We start from the raw sequence: 23,150 nt of genomic DNA on the forward strand, positions 1-23,150 counted from the left end.
TCTATCTGCAGCGGCCCTGACACGTCGTCGTTAGTTTTGGACCGCACAGCGATCAAAGCTTATATCATCTAACGTTGGGATAAAAAAAAAACAACCTTGCAGCTGTTCATATACCAGAAAACAAGAGAGTTTGAGTAACAGCATTTAGATCAAAGGTGAGTTTGGATGCTTGAACTTTGTTGTTGTGGGCTGAGTGGCACCAAACGACCTTTGACCCAACTAGATTTCTGCTGCTGGCATCCATCCTGAAACTCACGGCTTTGTAAACATCTCTCTCAGAAACGAAGCCCCCGCCCCACCACCACCACCACCACCATATGTTTTTCAGAGACGTGGGAACATGAATAATATAACCTCCCTGGCAGCGAAACATGCAAATGAAGGCCTGCGCTCTCCGTCAGCATGAGGTCAGGGTTGGAGGCTCGGATAGAGTTTGGGGCATCAGAAGAACTACGGAAGCCAGGAAAGAAATTTTTGTTTATTTTTTCCCTAAAGACCCATTACTTAAGTTTGAGTAAAAGTTCTTTTAAGCATATGACCTTCCATGCAACATTGTACCTTCAAAAATGTGTGAAGCATTAAATTTGATTTCGTTTGTATTTTTATCTTCAATTTAAAATCCAGGCCAAATTCTGTTTTCCCTTTCAGGATGTGTTGTCAGAAGCATCACGTAATGCCAAGCTAGCTTTTTCAACTATTGACATCCGCAATCGTTTGCTACTGCAAGTCACCGGGGCGGATCGCGCAGCGGCACGCCTTGCTTTAGGTACGGGGCCAAAGCTTTTCTTGGATAAAATAAAAAATGAAATTTCTAAGAAAAAAATTCAGAATTCGGGGAAAAAGTCAGAATTTGAAAAATAGAAAAAAACCTCTCAGAATTCTGACTTTTGACCTCATGAAACTAAAACCAGAATTCTTTCATTTTTCCAGTAGCTATATAACCTTTCTGTAGTTTTCACATGCATTCTGCCAAATTACATTAATGTGAAATGATGTTCAGTATTATTTAACTCTAAGAAGTACTCATTGAGTGCAAAGACAGTATTTTATTCATATTCAAGGGATTTATTAACAAGTTTCATTAATACATTTAACTACAACTGGCCCTTTTAAGACATTCATAGACTTTATGTGGCCCAAATTAAAAATGAGTTTGACATTGATGGACCAGAGTGTAACATGTTGGATCACTTCTACTTGCAAATCAGAAAGGACTGTGGAGTAACGACACATCAGCACAAAAGATTTCAGCCACATGTTTTTGGTTGTTTTCATCAAGGACAGAGAGCGCCTGAAACATTTAGAAGGCAGATAGATTTTATTCCTTATTTTACATCAGCTGTACAGTTGCCGTGTGAACAGATGACAGAGAGAGCAAACAACATCCTGTCACAGCACAGATAAGAGTCAGTGGTGTTACCATAACAATGTTCAGAGATTTATAGCATTAAAAAAAATGGTTTTATTCAAATGTGGGGAAATAACTTGAACACTGATGTCAACTGAAAGGTACAGTAATTCGTTTTAAAGTTCGTCCACAAAGGGAGTTTTTGTGAGGTTGCCAGAAGACGCCATCGTCTTCTTGCCCGTCACAAACTTCTTGGCAGCCTGAGGGCAGAGGGAGAGCAAAAACAGGAACAAAGGTGACCAAATGTTTTCCTGAAATATGACATCATTCAATAATTTCATTGGTTCTATTTGTATGTTTTTACCTTTACTAATTCTAGTTTGTATATTTTGAAGTGCTGTGTGCTAATTTCAGAAATCTGTAGTTTCTTGCTGTTCACATAAGACCTGCACTGGACTTACATCTTCATCAATTATTTTAAAACCTGAGCCTCATCAGTGGGTAGCAGATATTTATGAATGATAACTGAGACTGAACTATTTGGCTTTTATTTTCTTGATAATAAATTGGTGCCCTGATTTGGTCGTTTTGATCTAAATTACTGGCATTATTCAGAATTGCTCTAAGGAATTATTCTTATTTAAAGCCAAAACTGGAAGATGAAGCAGCAGCTGAACCAACAGGTTTGACCTGCAACATTTTAACCCATCATAGACAAACAAATAAATAAATAAAACACAAAGTCTTACATTTGCAACAGCAGTCAGGGAGACGTTGTCAATGTTCTTGGAGATTTCTTCTTGAGTCTGGTAGGATCCATCAACCAGAGCCTGAGAGCCCATGACCTCCAGCAGACCCTCAGACGCTTCCAGAGACATCAGGAACTGACCTTTTAGCTTAGCCCTGAAGAGGAAAAGAAGAAATGTTTACTAGTTTAGAGGGAAAAAAATGATAGTTATGTTTTACTTTAACCCTCCTATTGTCTTAAGAGATCGGGTCAAGTGGACCCTGCAAGTTTTCTACAATGTTTTCTCTTTTTTTTTTTTTTTTTTGGGTGGTTTTGGGAACTGACAATCTGATGGGAAAGAATAAAAATAAAATAAACAGAATATTTAAAAAAAACCAGCATTGATCCATCTGCTGGGTTACTAATAACATCACAAGGTGTTCCATCAGTTAGACGACATCCAAGTGTAGTTCAAGTTCACCTCGGAGAAAAAGAAAACCCATGGCTGTACTTCAGGGACCAGCTGAACCACAAGCACAAGAATGGCAACATCTTTGTCATACAGTGTAAACTGAGTCTGGTTTATGTTTACGACTGTGACTATTTTAACAACAAATGTAAATAATATCAGCTTTATCTGATACTCCTGATTAGAATTTGTATTAGTTAAAGTAGAAAACAGGATCAGATGCAGAGTTTGGATTCATGTAAAATGTGGCTGAAACAAAAAAAAAAAAATTACTTTTACTTAAAGTAAAATTTTAATGCGGTACTTATTAAAACATATTACACTTATAACTTTCCTTGTACTTAAGTGAATCAAAGTAACTGTACTTTTCCTTGAGTATGTTATTTTTGTCCAGCTATGTTTCTTACTTGGCCTGAGTCAGGTCAGCAGCTGTGACTCCACCCTCAGCAACAGCCCTAACCTGGCCCAGGGCGGCCCTGATCACCTGACAGGACAACAGACAGCGAGCGCGTTAGAAAGCAGGACGGAGCATCGGTGGAAGCAAAAAAACTATATTAATTCAAAGAATAAAGTTAGAACATTAGGCGAACACATTTGAGATGAATTCCAACATGAAAATGAGTTAAATGAGAAACGTTAAGCATTTAATGAAGCTTGACTTTGGTATTGGTTTGATAAATAAGGAAATTTTGACTAAAGAACTGCAGCTTTACCAATCTCAACTTTATCAAAGCGTTTCTTTTCTTTGAAAATGACTTTTTTCTTAATAACTTTAAAACTTTTCTTCTGGTAATATTGTGTCTTTATTCTTGTAGTTAAATTCGGCCTTCTTAGTCTGGCGCTAATCCTCAGAGATGTTGTTCTGTTGGATAAACATACATCACCAGCCGCTGCAGCCTGGGAGATGGTGTAGACTCCAAACAGACCGGAGTCAGAGTAGCTGGCATTGAAAGCGCTAACCTGGGAAAAAAGAGAAAAATCTGCTTTAATGACCACAGATGAAGACCTTCAGTCATGTTGATCCATGTTCTGTTTAACAAAATGAGGATTTCAGAACCTTGTGCTTCTACACACTTTTTCAGTCTACATTTTGTGTTCGTACCACTGACATAAAATTTAAATATTACACATCTATTTCTGTACTAGTTTTGTCTCTTTGATTTGTGTGTGGAAAAGTTAAAAATGACAGAAAATCAAAAGCAGATAAACACACACATACGTTGAAAGTATCGTAGATTTAAGTTCAGGGCGATAAATCGATTGATCAGATTTGCTGTTTATGAGGAATTTATATTTGGAAAACAGCCCTGAGCTCCGACCCTGCCAGCATATCGGCCGCCATCTTGTTTTACTGATGGCTGAATTCAGGTCAACTCTCCAAGGAGATGACTGAAATAAAAACAAGTTTTTGAAAAGATTTTCTGTCATTTGTAAGTCCTTCATTTAAAAAAAAAATGTTGTTTTTATTTTTAAGTCTTATCCCCCAACTCTTTAAAGACTGCATGACAAAGTGACTGCCACCCACATCAAAGGGGTCAGCGGTTGCCTTGGCGACCTCCTGGACCAGCTTGCCGGAGCCGCCGGAGCCCCTCTTGATGTGCGGGCCGGCTCCCAGGATGTGCTGCAGCACGCTGAACGCCATGGCTTCCCCAGTGCCGGCTGCAGCCGACTGGCTCACCACGGCAGAGTGGACCAGTCCACTCAGGCTGGACAGACGGACCTCTCCTGTGGATCACAGTTACAGGTCTGTACAGGAACTACAGCCCCCACGGGGTCCAAATGGACCATCATGCCGTTGTGGTGCTGAGCTTACCACCGCGGTACTGCGCCTTGGCCCCGGTGGCTCCGGCTCCGCCGCGGATGTTGAGGAACTGCTCCCCGACCTGCTTCAGCACAGAGTGCTCCACACCTGCAGGACCAGAGACCAGACCACAGCACAGTCACAGCACTGGACGGGAGAGAACCATAAACCTGCAACTGCTGTGAAGACGCCGTTTACAGGCCGGCACCTCTGGTAAAGACGCATAAAAAGAAATCCTGAATCTTGGAGGAAAAACGAGCCCACAGCATCACAGAACCTTCAACGAGGTGACACTACTAAAGGAGTTCATTTCCTGCCAAAATGTTACAGACAAATAAAAAATTTTCACAAACTGTCCTTGCATATAAAACAATGTGCAGCAACTTTCAACAGCAGAGGGCACCGTCGAGAAAACTGAAACCTGCCATATGCTACGGAACTACATACTTTGTAAAATCTATTCCATATAACCACTGGTTTCAGTTGTCTTGATAGCGCCCCCTGCTGTCATAAGTGTCATGACTTTTTGCAGAAACTTGTTGCAGTGTGTTTGTGAGCAGAAGGTGTGTTGTGTTTGTGAAACATGTTTTATCTGTTTGCAACATTCTGGCAGGAAATGAACCCCATAAATACTTCCTTGGCACTCAATTCCAGACAGAGCATTGTCTGGCTGGACAGTAAATAGTGTGTTAATTTGTTTCTTTTACTCCTTCCACCGTGTTTGAGGGTTAAATCAAACATGGTAATCATACTTAGAGGGAATGAGATTCTGTGGCTCAAACTCAATATTTTCCTCAAAAGCAGCAGCTTTAAGAAAACCTTAATATTTGTGATGAAAGGACAGACGCCTTAGTTGCTGTCTTGCTCACCATGTGTTAGCAAGCTAAAGATGGGTCCTCATCAAACTCAGTATAAATAGAATAGAAAAAATAAAAGTGATGGATGATATTTCTTAATGTGGGATTCGTCCCCCTAAAGAATTTGTTGTTTTTTTTTCATTTCTCAGTGTGAGATTATGTTCCTGTTATAAGATTCTGACTTCTACAACAGCGTTGGGTTAAATGACAACGATCTTACCAAGTCCTACAAGAGCCATTCTTGCACTTGTGAAATTGTTTTGGACAAACTGGTGAAGCTGAGGAAACAGGAAACAAGTGAATGAGGGAAAGGCCTTTCAGGTCAGGGGTTTCAGAACAGACAGTGAGAGAGTGTGAACTAACTCACGTGTTCAGAATGGATGTGGTCAACCATGTGGTCAGGACAGTACAGGGAGTTACACAGAGCGTTCTTATAAGCTGCTGCATGGAGAGCTTCGACCACACCTGGACAAGGAAACAGAGCAGAAACACACAAACTGGATTTACTGTCTGGAGAAACCTGAGAACTCTTACAGGTTTCCACATCTACTCTACACAGGTACATTATCCCTCTAGTGTAATGACACCACAGTGCCCACCTAACTGGGGGTTCTGTGCCACTTGTGCTTTGTCCAGCTTGACCCTGGGCTTGAGGTCAGACACTTCCCAGGGACGGAACTCGGGAGCCGTCGTCACGTTGATCAGAAACTCCATCACTGTGTCGCTGCGGAACAATCAAGGTGGAGGCAGGGAAACGTGAGCAGCTTTCATGGCCGGCCTCTGAAGGACGTGCCAGATGGAAACACTTACATGTCGTCTCTCAGGCAGTCCACTACGTACATCATATTCTCTCTGGACGAACTCACGCTGCAAGAGAAACATCCAAAGATAAGAGCGCTGAGTGACTCTGGTCATGTTGTCTTCCTGTCAGGGGAGGGGGGCACTGACCTCAGGCTGCCTCCCACCGCCTCAATGCCGCGGCAGATTTTGAACGCTGACGCTCCTTTGGTTGTCTAGAAGAAGATAAGCAGAATATTATATGACAATACCAGTAAAGGTTCTGCTAATGCAGCACCACTCAGGACTTACAGAGTTCTTTAAAAAGTCTTTAAAAAACAAGAAACACTTAAGAAAAAAAAAAAAAGAAAATTCACCTTTAAATATAATGACAGTATTTGGAAGGATTATAAAGAAGTGATAAAATACAACCAAGTACACAAATAAAAACGGTGTATGCACACATATACATGAATGTGCAGCTGCTGAAGTGATATATTTATACAGCCATATTGGCACCTTTTTCCTTCCACACAACCTTCTTTGACAATACTAGAATTTTCTGAGACACGGATTTGTGTTTTCTTTACATAATCTTCAAAAATACAAAAGAAAAAGGCATTGATATATTATTTCACTCTATGTGAAATAAATCATTGGACAACTTCATGAAGTTCTATTTTTTTTTATATTTACAGTATTAGAGCTACACTATATGGACTAAAAAAAGGTTTAGCCATTTTCAGTATTGAAGACTTTCGATAATTATCCCAATAAGGTTTAAAATTAAAAGTCTAGGTCGTAAGATTTTTGACAAACTGAAAAAGCATAAATAAAAAAAACTTAATAAAACACTGGCACTAAATGTAGCTTCATACCAGGTTGGAGGCCAGCCTGAGCAGGTGGGTGACACCTTGGTTGTCAGGGGTTTCATAGCGACAGCCGGCCTTGATGAAGACCCCAATTTTGGAGGCTGGGGAGTAGTTCTCCAGAGACGTGATCACCAGTCCGCTGGGCAGCTTGCTGACCTGAGCAGGGCGAGAGACAGGGCTGCTGTTTGCACTGTGACACACCACGGTGTCTGCCTATAAGCTCCAGCTTCTAGAAAGGTCTGCATGCTTAGGTGGACAAATCCGCAGATTCAATCGAAAGCAGAACACAGCAGGATGAGTCCACCGCCACACTCATTCCACCCGAGCACAGAATGCGTCGAGACGTCCCAACATACATGAACGTCCTGGTAGGAGTGGGCAGCCCCCGGAGAGAGCTTCAGACCAACCAGAAGCTCGGTAAGGGACTGGCCCGCGGCATAGAAGCGTCTCTGTGGAGGAGAGAAACACGTCAACACCTACTGACCTGCACATCCTGAAGCTGAAACCCAGTCACCTCCACCTTACGGGCAGCCTGGGCTGCGTAAAGCCTCGTCTGGAAAAACAGAGAACATAGGAAGGCGGGACATTACAGCTAATGTGTTTCTGTCTCTGTGGCGGAAGATTGAACCACAGAGAACTCCTACTGTGGAGAAGACCCTAACCCAGCTGGTGACCATACAAGCTTTTTTTTGTTGTTGGCCAGACGGTCAGAGACTTTAAAAAAAAAGCTGATCTTTATCTGAAACTACACACCACCATGTCTAAGAAAAACACTCTTCAGTGTGGAAGTGTGGAACACACAAATTGCCATATTTTCACTGAGGGGTGATCACACAAAAGTTAAAGAAGCTTTCTACAAGGAAGCTGTTCCCTACTTACTCATAACCTTGGGCTGCGTTCACACAGCAGCCTGAAGTGACCCAATTCCGATTTTTATTTGAACTTTTCCGATTTTTATTTGAACTTTTTACGTTATGCTGATCTTTTCATGACAGTCTGAACAACACAGGTCGGATTCTTTTTGAACGCGACCCAGTTTGTTCTAAGGCTGAACGCAGCTTGAGATCAACATTCAGCATTAAACTTTTTAATACCGACCTAGAGAAACTCCTAAATCTAGAACAAACTAAGAAAGTTCCATCAACCTTATAGAATACAACATGGAGAACCAACATCTTGTTTTATCAGATCAAGAATCCAGAGAAACCCTTACGAGTTTAGAAATTACAAATTACTTATTATTGTTAAACATTGGGAACCAATATGTAGTTTTACAATTTTACCTTTTTGTCTTTCCTTTGGTTTGTTGTCTTGTTTGTATTTCCTTCTAATATATGTAAAGCATGACATTCTGCTTTCTGCTGTTTTAACTTTTTATGAACAGGTCGCTGTTGAAAATGAGAATTTGTTCTCAATCAACTTACCTGGTTAAATAAAGGTTACCATAAATAAAAATAAACAAAAATAAGTGACATATCACAGCAAGAAGTCGAGAAAAAAAATGAGTCAATCCCAAAAACAAATGTGTGATTAATGCATCTGTAACTGTATACAGTAGATGACAGACAAGAGAAGCACATTCCCACAATGAAAAACATTCACTTGATCCTGCAGCTAGGAATATTGAGCAAATGGTTATGGTTATGTACTGAATTTTAAAAAAGAATGCTTCGCAGGCCCTAAATTAAGTTTTCATCTACAGTTTAGTATATATAAACAAAACACGCAGCAGTTTAAAAATATCAATGCACTTGAATTTGGCTTGTGACAGGAACGGGCCTAATTACAATTTGAATAGTCACTTCTGTTTTGATTATAAATAACTTATCCCCGTTTACAGCGAAAAGGTCTGGAGTGTATATTGAATGTTGTTCTCATAAATGCATATAGACTACAGAACGATATTGCAGTCAGCTAATAATTCAGAAGATTTACAAAAACCAAAGGATGGAAAATCAACCACAAAGTTCTAAAAATCTAAACTAAATGTAGAGTTGGGAAACTGAAGTACAATGAGGGTAAATTTGCACTAAATGTTACCAAAGTCCTTTTAAATAGCATTTATATAAACCATTCTGATAGTAAGTTGAGCAAAAAGTATTATTCCTTTTATCAAAGACAGCTCAATACAAACACAACATATGAAACGAGTCAACATACAAGACGCTAGCAGCTACGAGCTAGCTGTCTTTATGCTCACAAATAAATGATTATCTGTTCTATAAGCAAGAATTAAACTTAAACGTATTAATGAAAGCTAAAATGTACACGGTATGTAACATTCCAGGTTAAAGACTTTAGCTAGCAGCTTACTCGGTTGCTCTTCAACACAGCCTCCCTCAACAGGACCCCAGCAGTTTTTATTTTTACCTCATTCAAGAATAAACCAAGAGAGCTCAGTTCCCCCAGTATTCAGACATATAAACTCCACGAAGTGAGCCCTCACCGACAGCTGACTGATTCCTCGGATCCCCTTCATCTCTCTCCTTCAGTCAGGACGAAAAACCAATATGTCCGCCTTCAAAGTGCCCTACCCAGAATGAACCGCGCGTTCTTCGTTCCCGAGTCCCGAGGCAGAGACGCAGTGTGAGGGCGAGCGCGCGCCCTCTGGTGTTGACGTGAAATTTGTGAGTTGTGTCCAAATTATATGTTTTTGTGGTGTTCGTTTTGTCCTTTGTCTGTTTGAATCACATGTCGCTTAAGATACTGATTTTCCATTAGATTTGCCAGTATTAAGTAATGAATAAACAATATTAATTATAATTTAACCCTAAAACAAGATAGTTCAATGTGTTTCTAGACGCGTGAATTTATTTGCGCTAATATTGTTTGTTTGTTTTTGTGCTAAACTATCTATGAAATGTTAAAAAATAAACATCTAATTTCAAACCTACAAAACACGAAAACTTCTACGAAAATGACTGTAAATAACGTTTTCACTTCAAAATTATAGGTAAAAACATTATTTATGATATTTTACACCCTACTTCTCTCACCTTCAGTGAAATTAACTTATACTACTTAATAATGTGTAATATTTATAATGTCTATGTTATTTTCCATAGTTCTTAGCCCCACCCTTTAAGATAAGGTTAGATACATATTTAAATGACATTTCATGTCTAACATTTACGTCTAATTGAGAGGAAAAATAATGATACATGTGAAGGATGTGGAAAGAATGAAAATGTAGAACATGTATTGATGAATTGTAAAACTTATGAGACTGAAAGGGAGATATTGAGAAACAGTAGCAAATACAAGACAGGAATTAAATCTTAAATTAATATTAGGAACTGAATGAAACAAATGGATTAAGTAGATTAAGGAACGTATTATTTAATACAAAATTAAAAAAATAGAATTTAATTGATGTGAAGTAGTGTTGCTACATACTCGGGTATGCACTTGAAAGTTGCTTGCGATCTGCCATAATAGAAAGGAAGAGGAAAAAGCTCCGCCCTATAATGACGACAGAACGAACGCTAGCGTTCAGCTAATGAGTCAGGGCGCATGTGCAGTACTTTTCGCACGTGTGGTGAACGTTCTGACTGACTGCATGCTGTAGAGCTTACAGAGTTAGGGACGCTATTAAATATTAGGTAAAAAGAAACATATCCTGCGGTTTTTTGCTGCTTTCTCAGAGCTAGAAGAGAAACAAGGAGTCCTCCGTGAAGCATTTCGCCGAGAGGGCCGGAAAACTTGAAATACATTGCAATGGTGAGTTCTCTGTTCGGCTAACAAGCTACCTCACCGGCTAACTGTTAGCAAGCATGTGTAATGGCAACGAGCGCATTTTTAGTTGAAGCTGAGGTTTTTATTTCGGTTCGACACGTGTCTCTTGTGTCTTATCTGGACTTATTGTTTGTGTTTTATTAAGACTGAACCACAAGTGAACCCGAAGGCCTACCCGCTGGCCGACGCTACTCTGACCAAAACCATCCTGGACCTGGTGCAGCAAGCGTCCAACTACAAACAGCTGAGGAAGGGAGCCAATGAGGGTGAGAGAAATGCACAACCAGATCCGTCTCATATGGAGCCTACTGTCAGATCAAGAAAGCTTCAAACGACGCGGTTCCAACAGATATGTTAGTAAAACAAAGTTGTCGAAACATCTTTCCATTAAACATCCAAATGATGGCAACATACACTGAGTGAAAAAAGATCTAACATTACAATATATGACCAACTGCCCCAAATCAGGTATTTATCTCAAAATTTATTTATTTCTAAAATGATAGTAAATATTCTAAAGTGGGTCTTTTGATCTTTTTATTGAAATACACGTGATTTATTTGAATGAATCTCAATAGTCCTTAGACTGTGTAGAAATGGAAACGATCCCCATTTAAAAACGGTACAAGAGAACATTGTAGCATAAGTCTGCTTCAAAAATGTTAAAGTGTTTCACAAAGCATGTGGTGTGGAATCAGAATGTAATATTAATTCCCACTCATTAAGACTTTTTATCTGCACAATGCTTATTTTGTTTTCAGGTCAGGAAAAATTTTATTCGCTTATGAAATCCATTGTTTTTTAGAATATAGGTAGTTACCAACAAGTTGGCTAAAAGGGGCAGTATTGTGTTTTTCAGGCACACATTCCATGCAATTTCATAAATAAATTCTACCTTCAGTTGTTAAAGAACTGCAATCCATAACACGCAAGAGATTTTACTTCCTGATTCCTTGAAATTGAGTGTCTGTCTCTTTAAAAACTCCTGCTCTTTCAGAAACTCCGCCTTCAGGAAGTTATGGCAACATGGCTCCTATTAACCCTTTAACGTTTTTACCAGTGTTAAACTAAGAAGTAGGTCTCATAATGTGATGACCGTTCCACCAGGAGTTGCTAATGGCTGCTGTCTAGTCTGAAGGAGCCGAGAGGGAGAGGATTTCTAAAACATGCATGTTGTTGTTGGGGGTGTCGCTGTTTATTCTTGTAGGATTCTGTACGTTCATGTGATTATAAACTTTCTAAAAAATGTTTTTATTTCTTCTTCCCCAGCCACCAAAACCTTGAACAGAGGCATCGCCGAGTTCATTGTCATGGCAGCCGACGCCGAGCCGCTGGAGATCATCCTCCACCTGCCGCTGCTGTGCGAGGACAAGAACGTGCCGTATGTGTTTGTGCGCTCCAAGCAGGCGCTGGGCCGGGCCTGTGGCGTGTCGCGGCCCGTCATTGCTACCTCGGTCACCATAAAGGAGGGCTCCCAGCTCAAGCCTCAGATTCAGTCCGTTCAGATGGCCATCGAGAGACTGCTGGTGTGACCTGACAGCAGCCCTGCTGGTTGATGGGTCCATCCACTCTGTCCTTATGTTGGATTATTTAAAACATTTGGCATTTTTTTAAGAGTATTGCATGGTTTTTTTTTATTTTGTAGGACCATCAACTGTAGCTTAATAAATTTTATTATTTTTTTTTTACATCTTGTTTCAATTATTATTTTTTTAATTAAAATGTCAGCCTAACTAAAAATGTTGCATTTATAAATCAAAAGTACTCTTCCATGCAGGTGGGTACGGCAGAATATTAAGGCCGTTGTAGATGGAATATATTTTTGCTGAAAAACTCCCAAAACTTTTGGATTAATCTCAGAAATTTTCTACAAAAAACTTGTAAATTTCAAAGTTGGAATATGTAAAACTTTTGGAAATTCAGAATTCTTTATTTTATTTTCTTCTGAGACAAGTCTCAAAATTTTACAATGGCCCTCATTATGTTGTAGAGGGTCAATAGAAACAAGGTTTGTCAGAATGGTTTTTATTTTTTTACATTTCTTAATCATGACATAAGTTAAAATTAATATGTAATGTGAAAATCAAATAATTTTTCACATTAAATATTGAAGTCGGTGTATATTTGGAAATGTATTGAAAGAACTTTCCTGTTTAGATTTTCTTTCTTGGGTGTTAACTAAACCTAGGCTTATTTTATTGTTTCACAGAGACACCACAGTGACATGTTATCTCTTGGCCACCAGAGCACAAATAAACTAGCCTTTCATTTTAAATTTTATAAAAATTTCACATAGCCTTTGCCCTTTAACGTTTTTACGACCTTCTTTACTGCTTAATTTGATTGATTTCTTTTGAAACATGTCTAATTATGACAGACACTATGTGACCATCAGGGATCAGATCGGTTTGAATCTGTTTCTGTAAACCGAAAAACATGTTACAATGAGTCCATTATTAAATCCTAAGCAAACAATTTTGACAATGAATGCAACAAAATTAATGCAAGTAAAAACAAGGTGAAAGTTTGTCTTAAAGCAGTAATGTAGATAATAAAAAAACGTCAAATCATTTTGGGAAAGTTCAATAAACTTTTATCAGATATTAGGTGCATGTTTTTGAAATTAATGATCAGTTTTATAAACAGTTAATGAGGCTACTTGAATTTATCCATTATTTAGTACTGTAAAAATATTCTCAAATTCCACACAAACTCATACATGGTGGCGTTTTAATTGAATTTTAAATCTAATCGTTTCTGTTCGTATTTAGGCAGGTTTTCTGTTTCTGTGCTGATGAATGAGTGAAGTCCTTTCCTCTGGATGCTCGTCTACAAACGAACTTTTCCCCCTGTCAGTCTTTAAAAGTTGCAGTGGGTTTAGGTGGAAGATCTCTCCCAAACACATCTCAGTTTAAGGCCTCATTCTGTGTTGGGATCTAATCATCTTAATATCATTCACTCCGTTTCCCTTTTTAAATTGAGTTAATGCTAACTCAGATGGATTTTACTCCCTCTGTAATTAAAGATGTTCTCTCTTCTTGCCCGTTGTTCACCAAGGAAAGCTTTGCAAATTAACAGCAAACTGCCGTTTACGACAGTGTAACTACATTGAACGCAGCACCGTTTTCCAAGGTGCAGCCTGTTTCCCGCTCTGAACGCAGCTCAGGTTCCAGGGCAGTGAGGAGGATTGAACTTTTGCCCTCTTTGCTGAGCAGAGACCATGGCCGAGCCTCCTGTCATCATCTGGGAGGAGGAAGTTAAAAGTGTGCTCCGTTACATGGACCTGGTCCCCCGTCTGGAGGACGCTTTGGGGAAGTTCTCCCGACGGGACAGCGCCGCGGTGCTCCAGCCTGTGCGCACCGCGGTGCCGCTGCAGAAGCACAGCGGGTAGGCTTGCTCTGCCGCGGCCGCTCCGGTTCGGCACACATTAACAGACTGCCACCAGAACAGCGGCTCAATCTGCTTCTCCTTCCAGCTTCATGGGGCTCATGCCGACATACATGGAGAACGACGGAGTGCTGAGCACAAAGTTTGTCTGTTACTACAACAGAGAGAGAGGGTCCACTTTACCGGCTGTTCAGGCCACCGTGGTTCTGCTGGACCCAGAACTTGGGAACGTCAAGGCTGTGAGTCGAACAGGCCTGTAATGATTAAAGCACCTGGTAGATTTTTTTTTCAGATTTTGTCTCGTCACAGTCACAAACCTGACTGTTTTAATAGGATTTTATGAGGTGAACCAAAACAAAGTTGTGCATGGCTGTGAGGGGGGAGGGAAGTTTTCAAACACAGACGGTTTTGTTTTTGTTTGTTTTTTTTTCAAGAAAATGTCTATTGTGTTCAAAATTTTGTTGCAGAAATTGTTCACCTTTTCAAATTCTTGACATGTTTGAGTTTTCTGTAGAAAGTTTCAGAGAGATTAATTTCCAAGTTTTTTGGTAGAAATGTAACCCTGTTTTAACCTGCAATGACTGTAGGGAAACGACCCCTGGCTTTCAACAAGGCCCGAAAAATCTGAAAAGTGTGGCGTGCATTTGTGTTCACCCTGCATGCTGTAATACTTTGTAGAATCATATATGTTGTTGCAGTCAACAGTATTCAGTACCTGAAAAAAAGTACTCAACCCCTTGGATGTTTAATTGTTTTTACTGATTTTACAAATTGATCAAAATCAGCTAAATTTAACTTTTTAAGACAAAAAATGAGACAAAAACCCCTTTTGATGTTAAAGTGAAATGATGACAATGAAATAAAAATGTGCAGCATAAAATAAATGCTTGCATAAAAATCCACCCCATTCAAAATGAGTGATCTAATTCAACAGAGGTCCAGTCAGTTGGCGCTGCCTGTCACAACCAGTCATCCTAAACTTCTAATTGGTTTCCCTCCCTTTATATAACTCAGTCCACCTTCCCATCTGCTCTGACTAGCTTCCTTGCCTCTGCTGAAGAAAAGCGTCGTCACTGTGACATGATGCTGCCACCACCATGCCTCACTGAGTGGACGGTGTGTCAGGACAATGCACAGAGCTAGTTTCCTGTGTAGTTTATACGAGTGAAAGTTCTACTTTGGTCTCTTCTGAGCAGAACACATTCTTCTGAATGTACATTAAAGTCTGTGTGACCAAACTGAAGGTGTGAGTACTTTTTAAAGGCTGTGTGTGTGTGTGACTCTGAACCATGTAAACACTGCTGGAACGTTCCGTCTGCAGGTGATGGGTGGAGAGGTCATCACGGCCATGAGGACCGCTGCCGTCTCAGCCATCTCTGCTAAGGCATCTCTGCTGTTGACCTCATAACACACGTCAGCCTCTCTATGTAGTGAGACTCTGCAGTAACTCTGACCTGTTTGGTGTGTGTGTGTGTGTGTGTGTGTGTGCAGCTGCTGATGGCGCCGGGAGCAGAAGTTCTGGCCATCCTGGGGACCGGCAGACAGGCTCTGAGTCACTTTAACGTCTTCACTGAGATGTTTTCTTTTAAAGAGGTACTTGACAATATGAAGGGTGAAAACATTTCTTTAAATTGTTTGGGTCGTATGTGTTGAGTCATTATCCTGTTTTTCATGCTAAACTCACCTGGAGAGTCTGAGGAGCTCCACTAGTAAAGTTCGGCAAACTGTTTATGTTTGTGATGGTAGGACAGAAAAAAGAATTTTACTGTCATCTCCATCTTGTTGGCATGGAGCTAGTGTCTAATGGTTGCTACAGAGACTTGACACAACCTAGCATACATCTGATAACTGTCACCTGTTAGCTTTGATATCTTAAAGGTTCAGGAGTAAATGTCTCGACTCTCTTAATGCTGCTGATTTGGTTGCCATGCTGCTTCTTGTTTATAAAAATAGATTCAGTTGATATAGGAAATTCAGATTTGAGCAGTTTTTTATTTATTTGGAATAAACCCCTTTTTGGTTGCATCAGTTTCTACAAGCGTCCAACGCCCCACAGAAGAAAATGTGTCAATCCTCTTGTAAATATTTTACATTCTTCTTAGTTTTAAAACCTAAAAACAGAAACAAAATGGCTGTTCTTTAAATGTGACAACAAATTCCCTACGGCTGATATTCATTAAGCTTTGTTTTAATGTCGTCTTTCCATAAGAGGTCATGTAACATTTGCTGCTATCAGCGAATTTTGTTTAGCCGAACCGAAACTAAAAATGTCTTTGGTTCGTAACGGTCTGAATCCTCTGGTTCGGCGTCTTTCTACGCGCTCGAATTCCTTCTTCCTCAGGTCCGCGTTTGGAGCCGGACTAAAGAGGAAGTGGCGAGGTTCGTCCGCTCAGCGGGAGGCGGTGTGAGAGGATGCGGCTCGGCGGAGGAGGCGGTGAGGGGAGCAGACGTCATAGTGACGGTGACCAGATCCACGGAGCCGGTGCTGTTCGGTCAGTGGGTCAAAGCAGGAGCACACGTGGCAGGTGAGGTCCAGTCAGTCACGAAAACCAGTATAGTCACAAATAAATGTTTGCCCTTTGACGGTCGCGTTGACTTTGCGGAGCAGCTGTGGGAGCCTGCAGGCCAGACTGGAGGGAGCTGGACGACGTGCTGATGCAGAGCGCTGTAGTGTACGTGGACAGCAGGGAGGGGGCGCTGTCAGAGTCTGGTGATGTCATCCTTTCAGGGGTCCGTCTGTCTTTAGATTCGATTTTTAATCCAGTTGGGAAACTGAAGGCGAGCAGAACTGGAATCGCTGTGATTGTGTCTTTCAGGCCGAGGTGTTTGCAGAGCTGGGAGACGTTATCAACGGAACCAAGCCTGCCGAAAGGGAGAAGACGACCGTCTTCAAGTCTCTGGGTGTGTTGGATGATATAATTATATCACCTTGTTGTCGTTTTTGATTAACCTTAATGTGTTTTCTTGTTTTCCGTCTGACAGGAATGGGAGTGGAGGATGCAGTGTCTGCTCAGCTGGTGTTTGACCAGTGGGCAGCTAAAGAAACCACGAGACTCATTCTTGATTTCTGACGTTTCAGCTGGAACTTTACAGTCAGAGAGAAATATTTTCCCTGACAAAATAAAAATGCAGTGTAGCACAAACTGCACACTTATTGCTTTGAATTAAATTTCATTTAAAGAAAAAAAAAAGCATTAATTTTTGTCATTTCACAAACTGAAATCCAAAAAGGAAACAAATAATCCTGCAAGAAAAAAAATAAAACAAAAATAATAAACAATGCCAGACGTGTATAGACATCACTCAAGATCAAGATGTGTAAAAGGGCATTAAAAATACATTTTTATTTTCATTTTCTGTGTTGAACGCTGTAGAAGAGCCTTTTCCTTCTTCCTCTTCCCAGACTTCATATAAACAAGCAACAGAAAACTAGTTTGGGGCTCAATTGTGAGATGACTTGTGTCCCCACTGAGTTCTTGTTTCGCCCCACAGGTTGGGCTGCCCTGGGCAGAGAGCCTTAATTCTACCATTGAACTGAGAAGAACTGGAGTGAGCTGAATGGCTTTGATTAAAACGTCTACATGTCCACATCAACAGAAACCGTTAGTTTGGGAAATTTCCCAGGAACCTGGTTGTAACCTTCGACAGAGTAAAGAAAAATGAAATCACGAAGAACAAAAGTCATAATATTATGAGAATAAATCATAAAAGAATGAAGTCATAATAATGGAGTTACAAGAAAAAGTCATAAAATTCAGACTTTTTCTTGTAATGCTACAACTTGATTTTGTTTTTATTTGATAAATATTTTTTGGATCAATGTGGCTCTAATACTCTGTCTGCCTAGCATCGCTTTACCACACATTCTCACTGTGATACTTTCATTTCATACAAAGTGACTGTAGAACACCAAAGAATAAAAGAATCTCTGGGGAATATAAAGCAGTGGGGGGTTAAATTTCTCTCAGAACGCTCGCTCTCATCATTCCACTCTGCTGGCCTCGGCGACAACGTCCCTGTTTTTAAAATCATGAATATGTAAAAGGCATCGTCTGCATTATGACAGGCTGCAGCTTTGCTTCGGTTTTTTGACGGGTTTGGCGTTCAGGCCCACCCTGGCGGCTTCCTCGATCACCGCCTGAAGGCCGCGCGCAGTCAGAGCCGAACACTCCAGGTATGTTACCGCACCTGGGATTCAGAAGAAAACAGGAAGATGGTGAACACAAGTAGAACGATTCAGTAGTATTCAACAGGTTTAAGGAAACGGATATGCAATGGGTCTGGAGGAAGAAAAAAAAAAAAAAAAAAAAAAAAGACCTGAAAAGCTTAGCCACCTTTTACTCTGATACCCCTCAAGTAAATCCAGTACAATAAAGTTGCTAAGTCTTAAATGTACGTGTGATGTATGAAAGAAAAAAGGGACACAATGCTTTGCTGCCAACAGTCAACACTACAACAACTAGATAACAAGGTCAGGAAAAAGTTTTAATAAATAAAAAATAGCGAGCATGTTGTTGTCTATGTACACATAATAAACAACATGCAATATGTCGACGACTGGGCAACCCTTTTATACTGATGCAAACATGACCAGAGAGGCCGAAACTCCTAAGAGTTCAGAAAAGATGACTTGTTTCCAGTTCCCTCTCATAACAAGAGCTTCACTGAAATCAAACTAAAACATCCAGTAGATCAGAGAACAGATATCTACCTATTTCTTCAGCCATGGCCAGGCCCTGATCATAGGTGATAGGAGAGAGATGCTCCTTTTTCAGCTTCTCCATCCTGTCTTTATCGTCTCTGAGGTCCAACATGGTGCCCACCAGGACGACCGGCACCGCGGGGCAGTGATGTCTGACCTCTTCAATCCACTGCAGCAGGAGCACGGAGACTGGATCAGTGTTCACGGCATGGCAGCAGCATTTTTATTGGTGAATTCTCACAACAAGCAGGACTGTGAAGGCTTGTTGCATGACGACTTTCATCCAAAACATTTAGAGTTTTATCTACATTGTTTATTCTTTTATGATATCAAAGTAAGATCCTAAACCTGACAGTAAAACTTTTGATTATTATTTTAATTTTTTTCTAACTGTACATCTTTTTTTGTGTTCTTCGGTTTAACCCCGGGGTGTGGAACCTGCGGCTCCGGAGCCACAAAGGAAGTTGTCGATTTTTCCAAACTTCGTTTATGGCGTGTAGCTCTAAATGTGTTCTGTTTGGCTGGCAGGAGGGTCAAAATGTCTCTCTGGATCATGACGGATGCAGATCTCTGGTTTAATGTCTTTAACATGTTATGTATGAAGGACGGCTTTATGAGTATAGAGTCACCTTGCTCCGCACGTTTTCAAAAGACGACGGACTGGTGAGGGAAAAGCAAAGCAGGAGAACATCCTACAAGGTAGAGAAACAACCAAAGTCAAAATTCCATGTACAACATGCAAATATTTACACGGTTAATTCACATCAGATGTTGGCAACAATACCAGTGATCTACAGGTAGAAAGGAATCAGTTACGGGTGCAAAATAAACAAAAATAAAAAAAACAAAAACGTTTAGAATCTTCCCGTATGGTTTGACTGAACTGGCTATATTTATTCATGAACTGAGTTTGTTTGTCATGACATGCGAATAGAAATAAAATGAAAATGAATGGGGATCGTTGTGATAGATCCACACAAAGTAGAGTAAAACTGTGGAGTTGCAGGTGAGCGATGAATAATTTCAGTCGTTTCTCACCTTAAAATCTGAAAAAGCATACGGTACATTAATGTTTGGCTGCTATTACTCTAACACCCTTCACAAAAAACCGAACAAAAATCAAAACAAAAACACAACAACAGAAGCACAACGCAACTCCCCTTCTATGCACCTCAAACTTCCAGAAAACTAAAAAAGCCAGAGCGCAGAGTTCCACCTGCTGCTTTTGAACCATAACTAATGGGACATGAACCAACATATTTGATGTGTATTGATCATATTAATGAAAACACAATGTCTGCTACTGGTTCCACAACAGTTGACTGAATGAAATGGGGTGTGTGCTATCAGTGGCTAGCTGCTGTGGGTCTCCGTGGAAACTAGGGTGACCAGACGTCCTCTTTTTCCCGGACATGTCCTACTTTTCAGACCTAAAAAAATGTCCGGGGGGAATTTCAAAATCGTCCGGGATTTTGGTCAACTGCCTCAAAACACATTACATAGTGTTACCCCCCCTCGTTGGCGCCAACAAAAAAAGAAGTGTCCTCCTTTTCAGAAACCCAAATCTGGTCACCGTAGTGGAAACACACCGTCTGTGGGAAGGACAGGCGTCTTAACCGGTCATAGTCCGATAATCCGCTGTGGTCCCACACCTCCAGGTTCACCTGGTTCCCGTCCACCGTCACACTGACCTTATAATTCTCCATCCTGCAGGCAGAAACATTCACTTTCAAAACGGATGACTTTCGTTCAGTCTTCAGTCATGTTATCAAAAGAATTACACCTGTGCCCTTCACAGTTACTACGACCAAAAGGTCTCCTAAAGTGCTGCTGTGTGTGACTTACACTGATGGGGTCCACTCCTTAGGAAAGCCTGCGGTGTAGGTGATGATCATGGCTGATTTACCCACAGCCCTGACAGGATCAATGAGGGAAACCTTTTCAGTGATGGTTAATCACTCAGAATCATTGATTTTAATCAATATGTTTACTGATGCAGGATGAAATAACACACACACACACACACACACACACCACCATTTGCTTAAGCATCATTAATATGAGCTAGCAAAGCTAAGTTAGCTAAGTTAGCTTTAACACTTCTCCCAGTTCCATCTTATAAATACGTTGCCACCAGCACTTGCTCTTGGGTTACTTCAATTAAATTCAGATTGTTTTGATGTTCGCCAGCCGCAGCACTTTCTATCTGAAGCAAACATCTGGTTGTTTGAGTCACAGTTATGGGCTTTCCATTTACCTTTTAAGAAACTGACACCAAAATGGCAGTGGAGTTCCACTTGAGAGAACCAAAGTAATGCTAGTTCTGTACCACTGTTTGATAGCCTTGGTTATTCCTTATGTACTATCATGTACAACATGCCAGTGTGAAGTTTTTATTAAGTTTTGGTCCAAATACATTTTTGTAACATTCAGATACTGTTACACCTAAAAGATACATTAAAACACAACTATTGTTGAAACATCCCTGTAAATCAAATTCACCTGTACAGGGACAAAATGTCACCTGAAATCTAACTTTTCTAAAAGTTTTTTGTTACTAATAATTGCGTCATATTGAGGAAAAGTATTTAAAAATTAGCTTAATTTGGAAAAAGCTTGGCTCTCTCTTTTCCTCCGGTCCCAGGTTCTTTCTGCGAGCTGCGTGTGGCGACAAGGAGACAATGCGTGATGACATCACAGAGTTTTAATTCTCATAACAAGCAACGTATGAATTAACAAGAAAACTGCAGAGTTACAGAAATATACACTTTTACCTGAGACAAAAATTAAAAGGAAAAAGAACAAAGACAGAGGAAGAAAAGGCAAAGACATGTCTTTGGAGAAGGCTGATGCCAAAACGGCAGAATATCACAGCAATCTGAATTATTATTATCATGTTCGATCTCTTATAGTGAAGGCGTTTCTCTCCTTGTTAATATATTCATTAAGGCGTAGCTCTGTATGACCAATCAGACGCTACCTTGGACGCCAATAAAACTTAGAACTTCCCCTAATTTCACGCCAGGATCAAAAAGCCCCTTTTGTCTCCTGTAAGACAAAAGAGCAAGCAGCTGCTAGAGCCACCTGATCAAATAGACCCTTAACATACGACTTCACATATACCTGTGAAATTCGGAGTGCCTCCCGTTATCTTGTCCTTACAGACATTCTCAGAACAAAGCCAAATCAAGTAATTTAGTTTAAGGAAAGATTACCTTCACAAAACTAGTTTTGCTCGTCTGCACTCAGCATCTCCAAAGATTTGAATCTTTGCCTTATCACATAAATCCTGAACAATTTTCTAATACTAAACAACACATTTTCATTGAAACAATTTCCATTTGATTCAGAAATTATCATAGACAGTACAATTTTCAAATACATTCAGCATTCACCATTCTAAACTTAGATAATACACTTTGGTTAAAAACTTGCTATTAATACTTAGAAAAATGTCTTAGAAATTAAATGTTAATGATTGATGTTCTGTGAACCATACAGGCTTCTGCCCTGCAATAAATGCTAATTTTATGGCTTCTTCCTGGGCCCTGATAACACTCCTAAAGAATCTTTTTGATGTAGTTCCTGACCTCTGATAGTTACCCTGTTGGATAGTTTAGTTGTAAATCCTTGACACAAAATTAAGAAATTTGTTCAAAATCAGACTATTCATTATAACCTTTACACCTGGGGTAAGATTAGCTGTGTTAAGCACTAAAAATAATTATTTTTCTTTACAGTCACTACATATCACATTTGACCAGAGGCTTACCGTACACGACAAGCAGCCTGAGATATTTTTATTAGACATAACTGTGTTCATTCTGTGCCAAGACAGAGTAAACAGCCAATTCCTCTCAGGCTTCTTAATCTTTAGCAGCACCTCCACCGCAGTGGTGCTGCGAATTTCTGGGAGCTTTCTACAACATTTAAATTTGATTGAAAATATGTGTGTGATTATAACGTTTTAAAGCCATTTACAGTTTTTAGCGCTAAAAAAAGGGGAACCAAACAGCTCCAGTTGCTCAAAAGTACTGAGTTTCATCACCGGTAACCTGACAACAAACTCTGCTGGCATGTTAGCTCTACAGCCACCTGGTGATTTCTAGATTAACCCAAACACTTACACTTACTTTTATAGACAAAATATAAGGTAATATAGATACATTTGGAAGAAAACTTTACATTGACTTACCCGTCCCCCAGCAGCACACACTTTACCGTCTGCATTGTGTAACGGTATGGCGTCAATTTCCTGTAAAAGAAAAAAAAACCCCGAGGAGTTTATTAAGCAATAAATTATCAAGGCAGCGTAACACTGATTCCGACCGCATTTCCATTTGTTGGCGGGTCCATGAACGCAGCACGGCGAGAACTTGGACAAGGTATATGTTCTGATTGGTCAGATTTTCGTCTCAAATCCGATGACAGCAACCACGAGACTTTGATCTAATATTGGGAAAAGAAGAAGAAGA

General features: G+C 40.2%; 4 protein-coding genes across 5 annotated transcripts; 2 read left to right on the forward strand and 2 right to left on the reverse strand.

The window, feature by feature from the left end:
- Positions 1-1,299: 1,299 nt before the first annotated feature.
- LOC122823713 (cytochrome b-c1 complex subunit 2, mitochondrial) lies at positions 1,300-9,428 on the reverse strand. Of its 2 annotated transcripts, none has more exons than XM_044103628.1 (14): positions 9,298-9,428; positions 7,336-7,404; positions 6,858-7,007; positions 6,151-6,215; positions 6,013-6,069; positions 5,802-5,926; positions 5,570-5,667; positions 5,423-5,480; positions 4,358-4,453; positions 4,070-4,269; positions 3,424-3,504; positions 2,952-3,028; positions 2,098-2,251; positions 1,300-1,608 (listed from the first exon to the last, which is right to left on the reverse strand). In XM_044103628.1, exons 1-14 carry the CDS (start codon positions 9,328-9,330, stop codon positions 1,525-1,527), a joined length of 1,347 nt encoding a protein of 448 aa, XP_043959563.1. In that variant the 5' UTR covers positions 9,331-9,428; the 3' UTR covers positions 1,300-1,524. The 2 variants fall into 2 exon arrangements, with proteins under 2 accessions (XP_043959563.1, XP_043959562.1); XM_044103627.1 differs by lacking the exon at positions 7,336-7,404 and adding an exon at positions 7,208-7,300 and having other exon boundaries at positions 9,298-9,401.
- Positions 9,429-10,322: 894 nt separating this feature from the next.
- Positions 10,323-12,271, forward strand: LOC122823723 (NHP2-like protein 1). Its single transcript, XM_044103639.1, has 3 exons — positions 10,323-10,571; positions 10,732-10,852; positions 11,856-12,271. The coding sequence occupies exons 1-3, from the start codon at positions 10,569-10,571 to the stop codon at positions 12,116-12,118; spliced, it is 387 nt and encodes a 128-aa protein (XP_043959574.1). The 5' UTR covers positions 10,323-10,568; the 3' UTR covers positions 12,119-12,271.
- A 759-nt stretch (positions 12,272-13,030) lies between these two features.
- Positions 13,031-17,188, forward strand: crym (crystallin, mu). The gene is made up of 8 exons (XM_044103629.1): positions 13,031-13,973; positions 14,062-14,212; positions 15,295-15,357; positions 15,465-15,566; positions 16,315-16,498; positions 16,582-16,703; positions 16,790-16,874; positions 16,956-17,188. The coding sequence occupies exons 1-8, from the start codon at positions 13,807-13,809 to the stop codon at positions 17,042-17,044; spliced, it is 963 nt and encodes a 320-aa protein (XP_043959564.1). The 5' UTR covers positions 13,031-13,806; the 3' UTR covers positions 17,045-17,188.
- Positions 17,189-17,232: 44 nt separating this feature from the next.
- LOC122823720 (ras-related C3 botulinum toxin substrate 1-like) lies at positions 17,233-22,984 on the reverse strand. The gene is made up of 6 exons (XM_044103637.1): positions 22,871-22,984; positions 20,521-20,589; positions 20,265-20,382; positions 19,305-19,367; positions 18,685-18,844; positions 17,233-18,161 (listed from the first exon to the last, which is right to left on the reverse strand). The coding sequence occupies exons 1-6, from the start codon at positions 22,903-22,905 to the stop codon at positions 18,031-18,033; spliced, it is 576 nt and encodes a 191-aa protein (XP_043959572.1). The 5' UTR covers positions 22,906-22,984; the 3' UTR covers positions 17,233-18,030.
- Between the last annotated feature and the right edge of the window lie 166 nt (positions 22,985-23,150).

Source organism: Gambusia affinis, linkage group LG20 (assembly GCF_019740435.1).
Source record: "Gambusia affinis linkage group LG20, SWU_Gaff_1.0, whole genome shotgun sequence".
Taxonomy (NCBI): Eukaryota; Metazoa; Chordata; class Actinopteri; order Cyprinodontiformes; family Poeciliidae; genus Gambusia; species Gambusia affinis.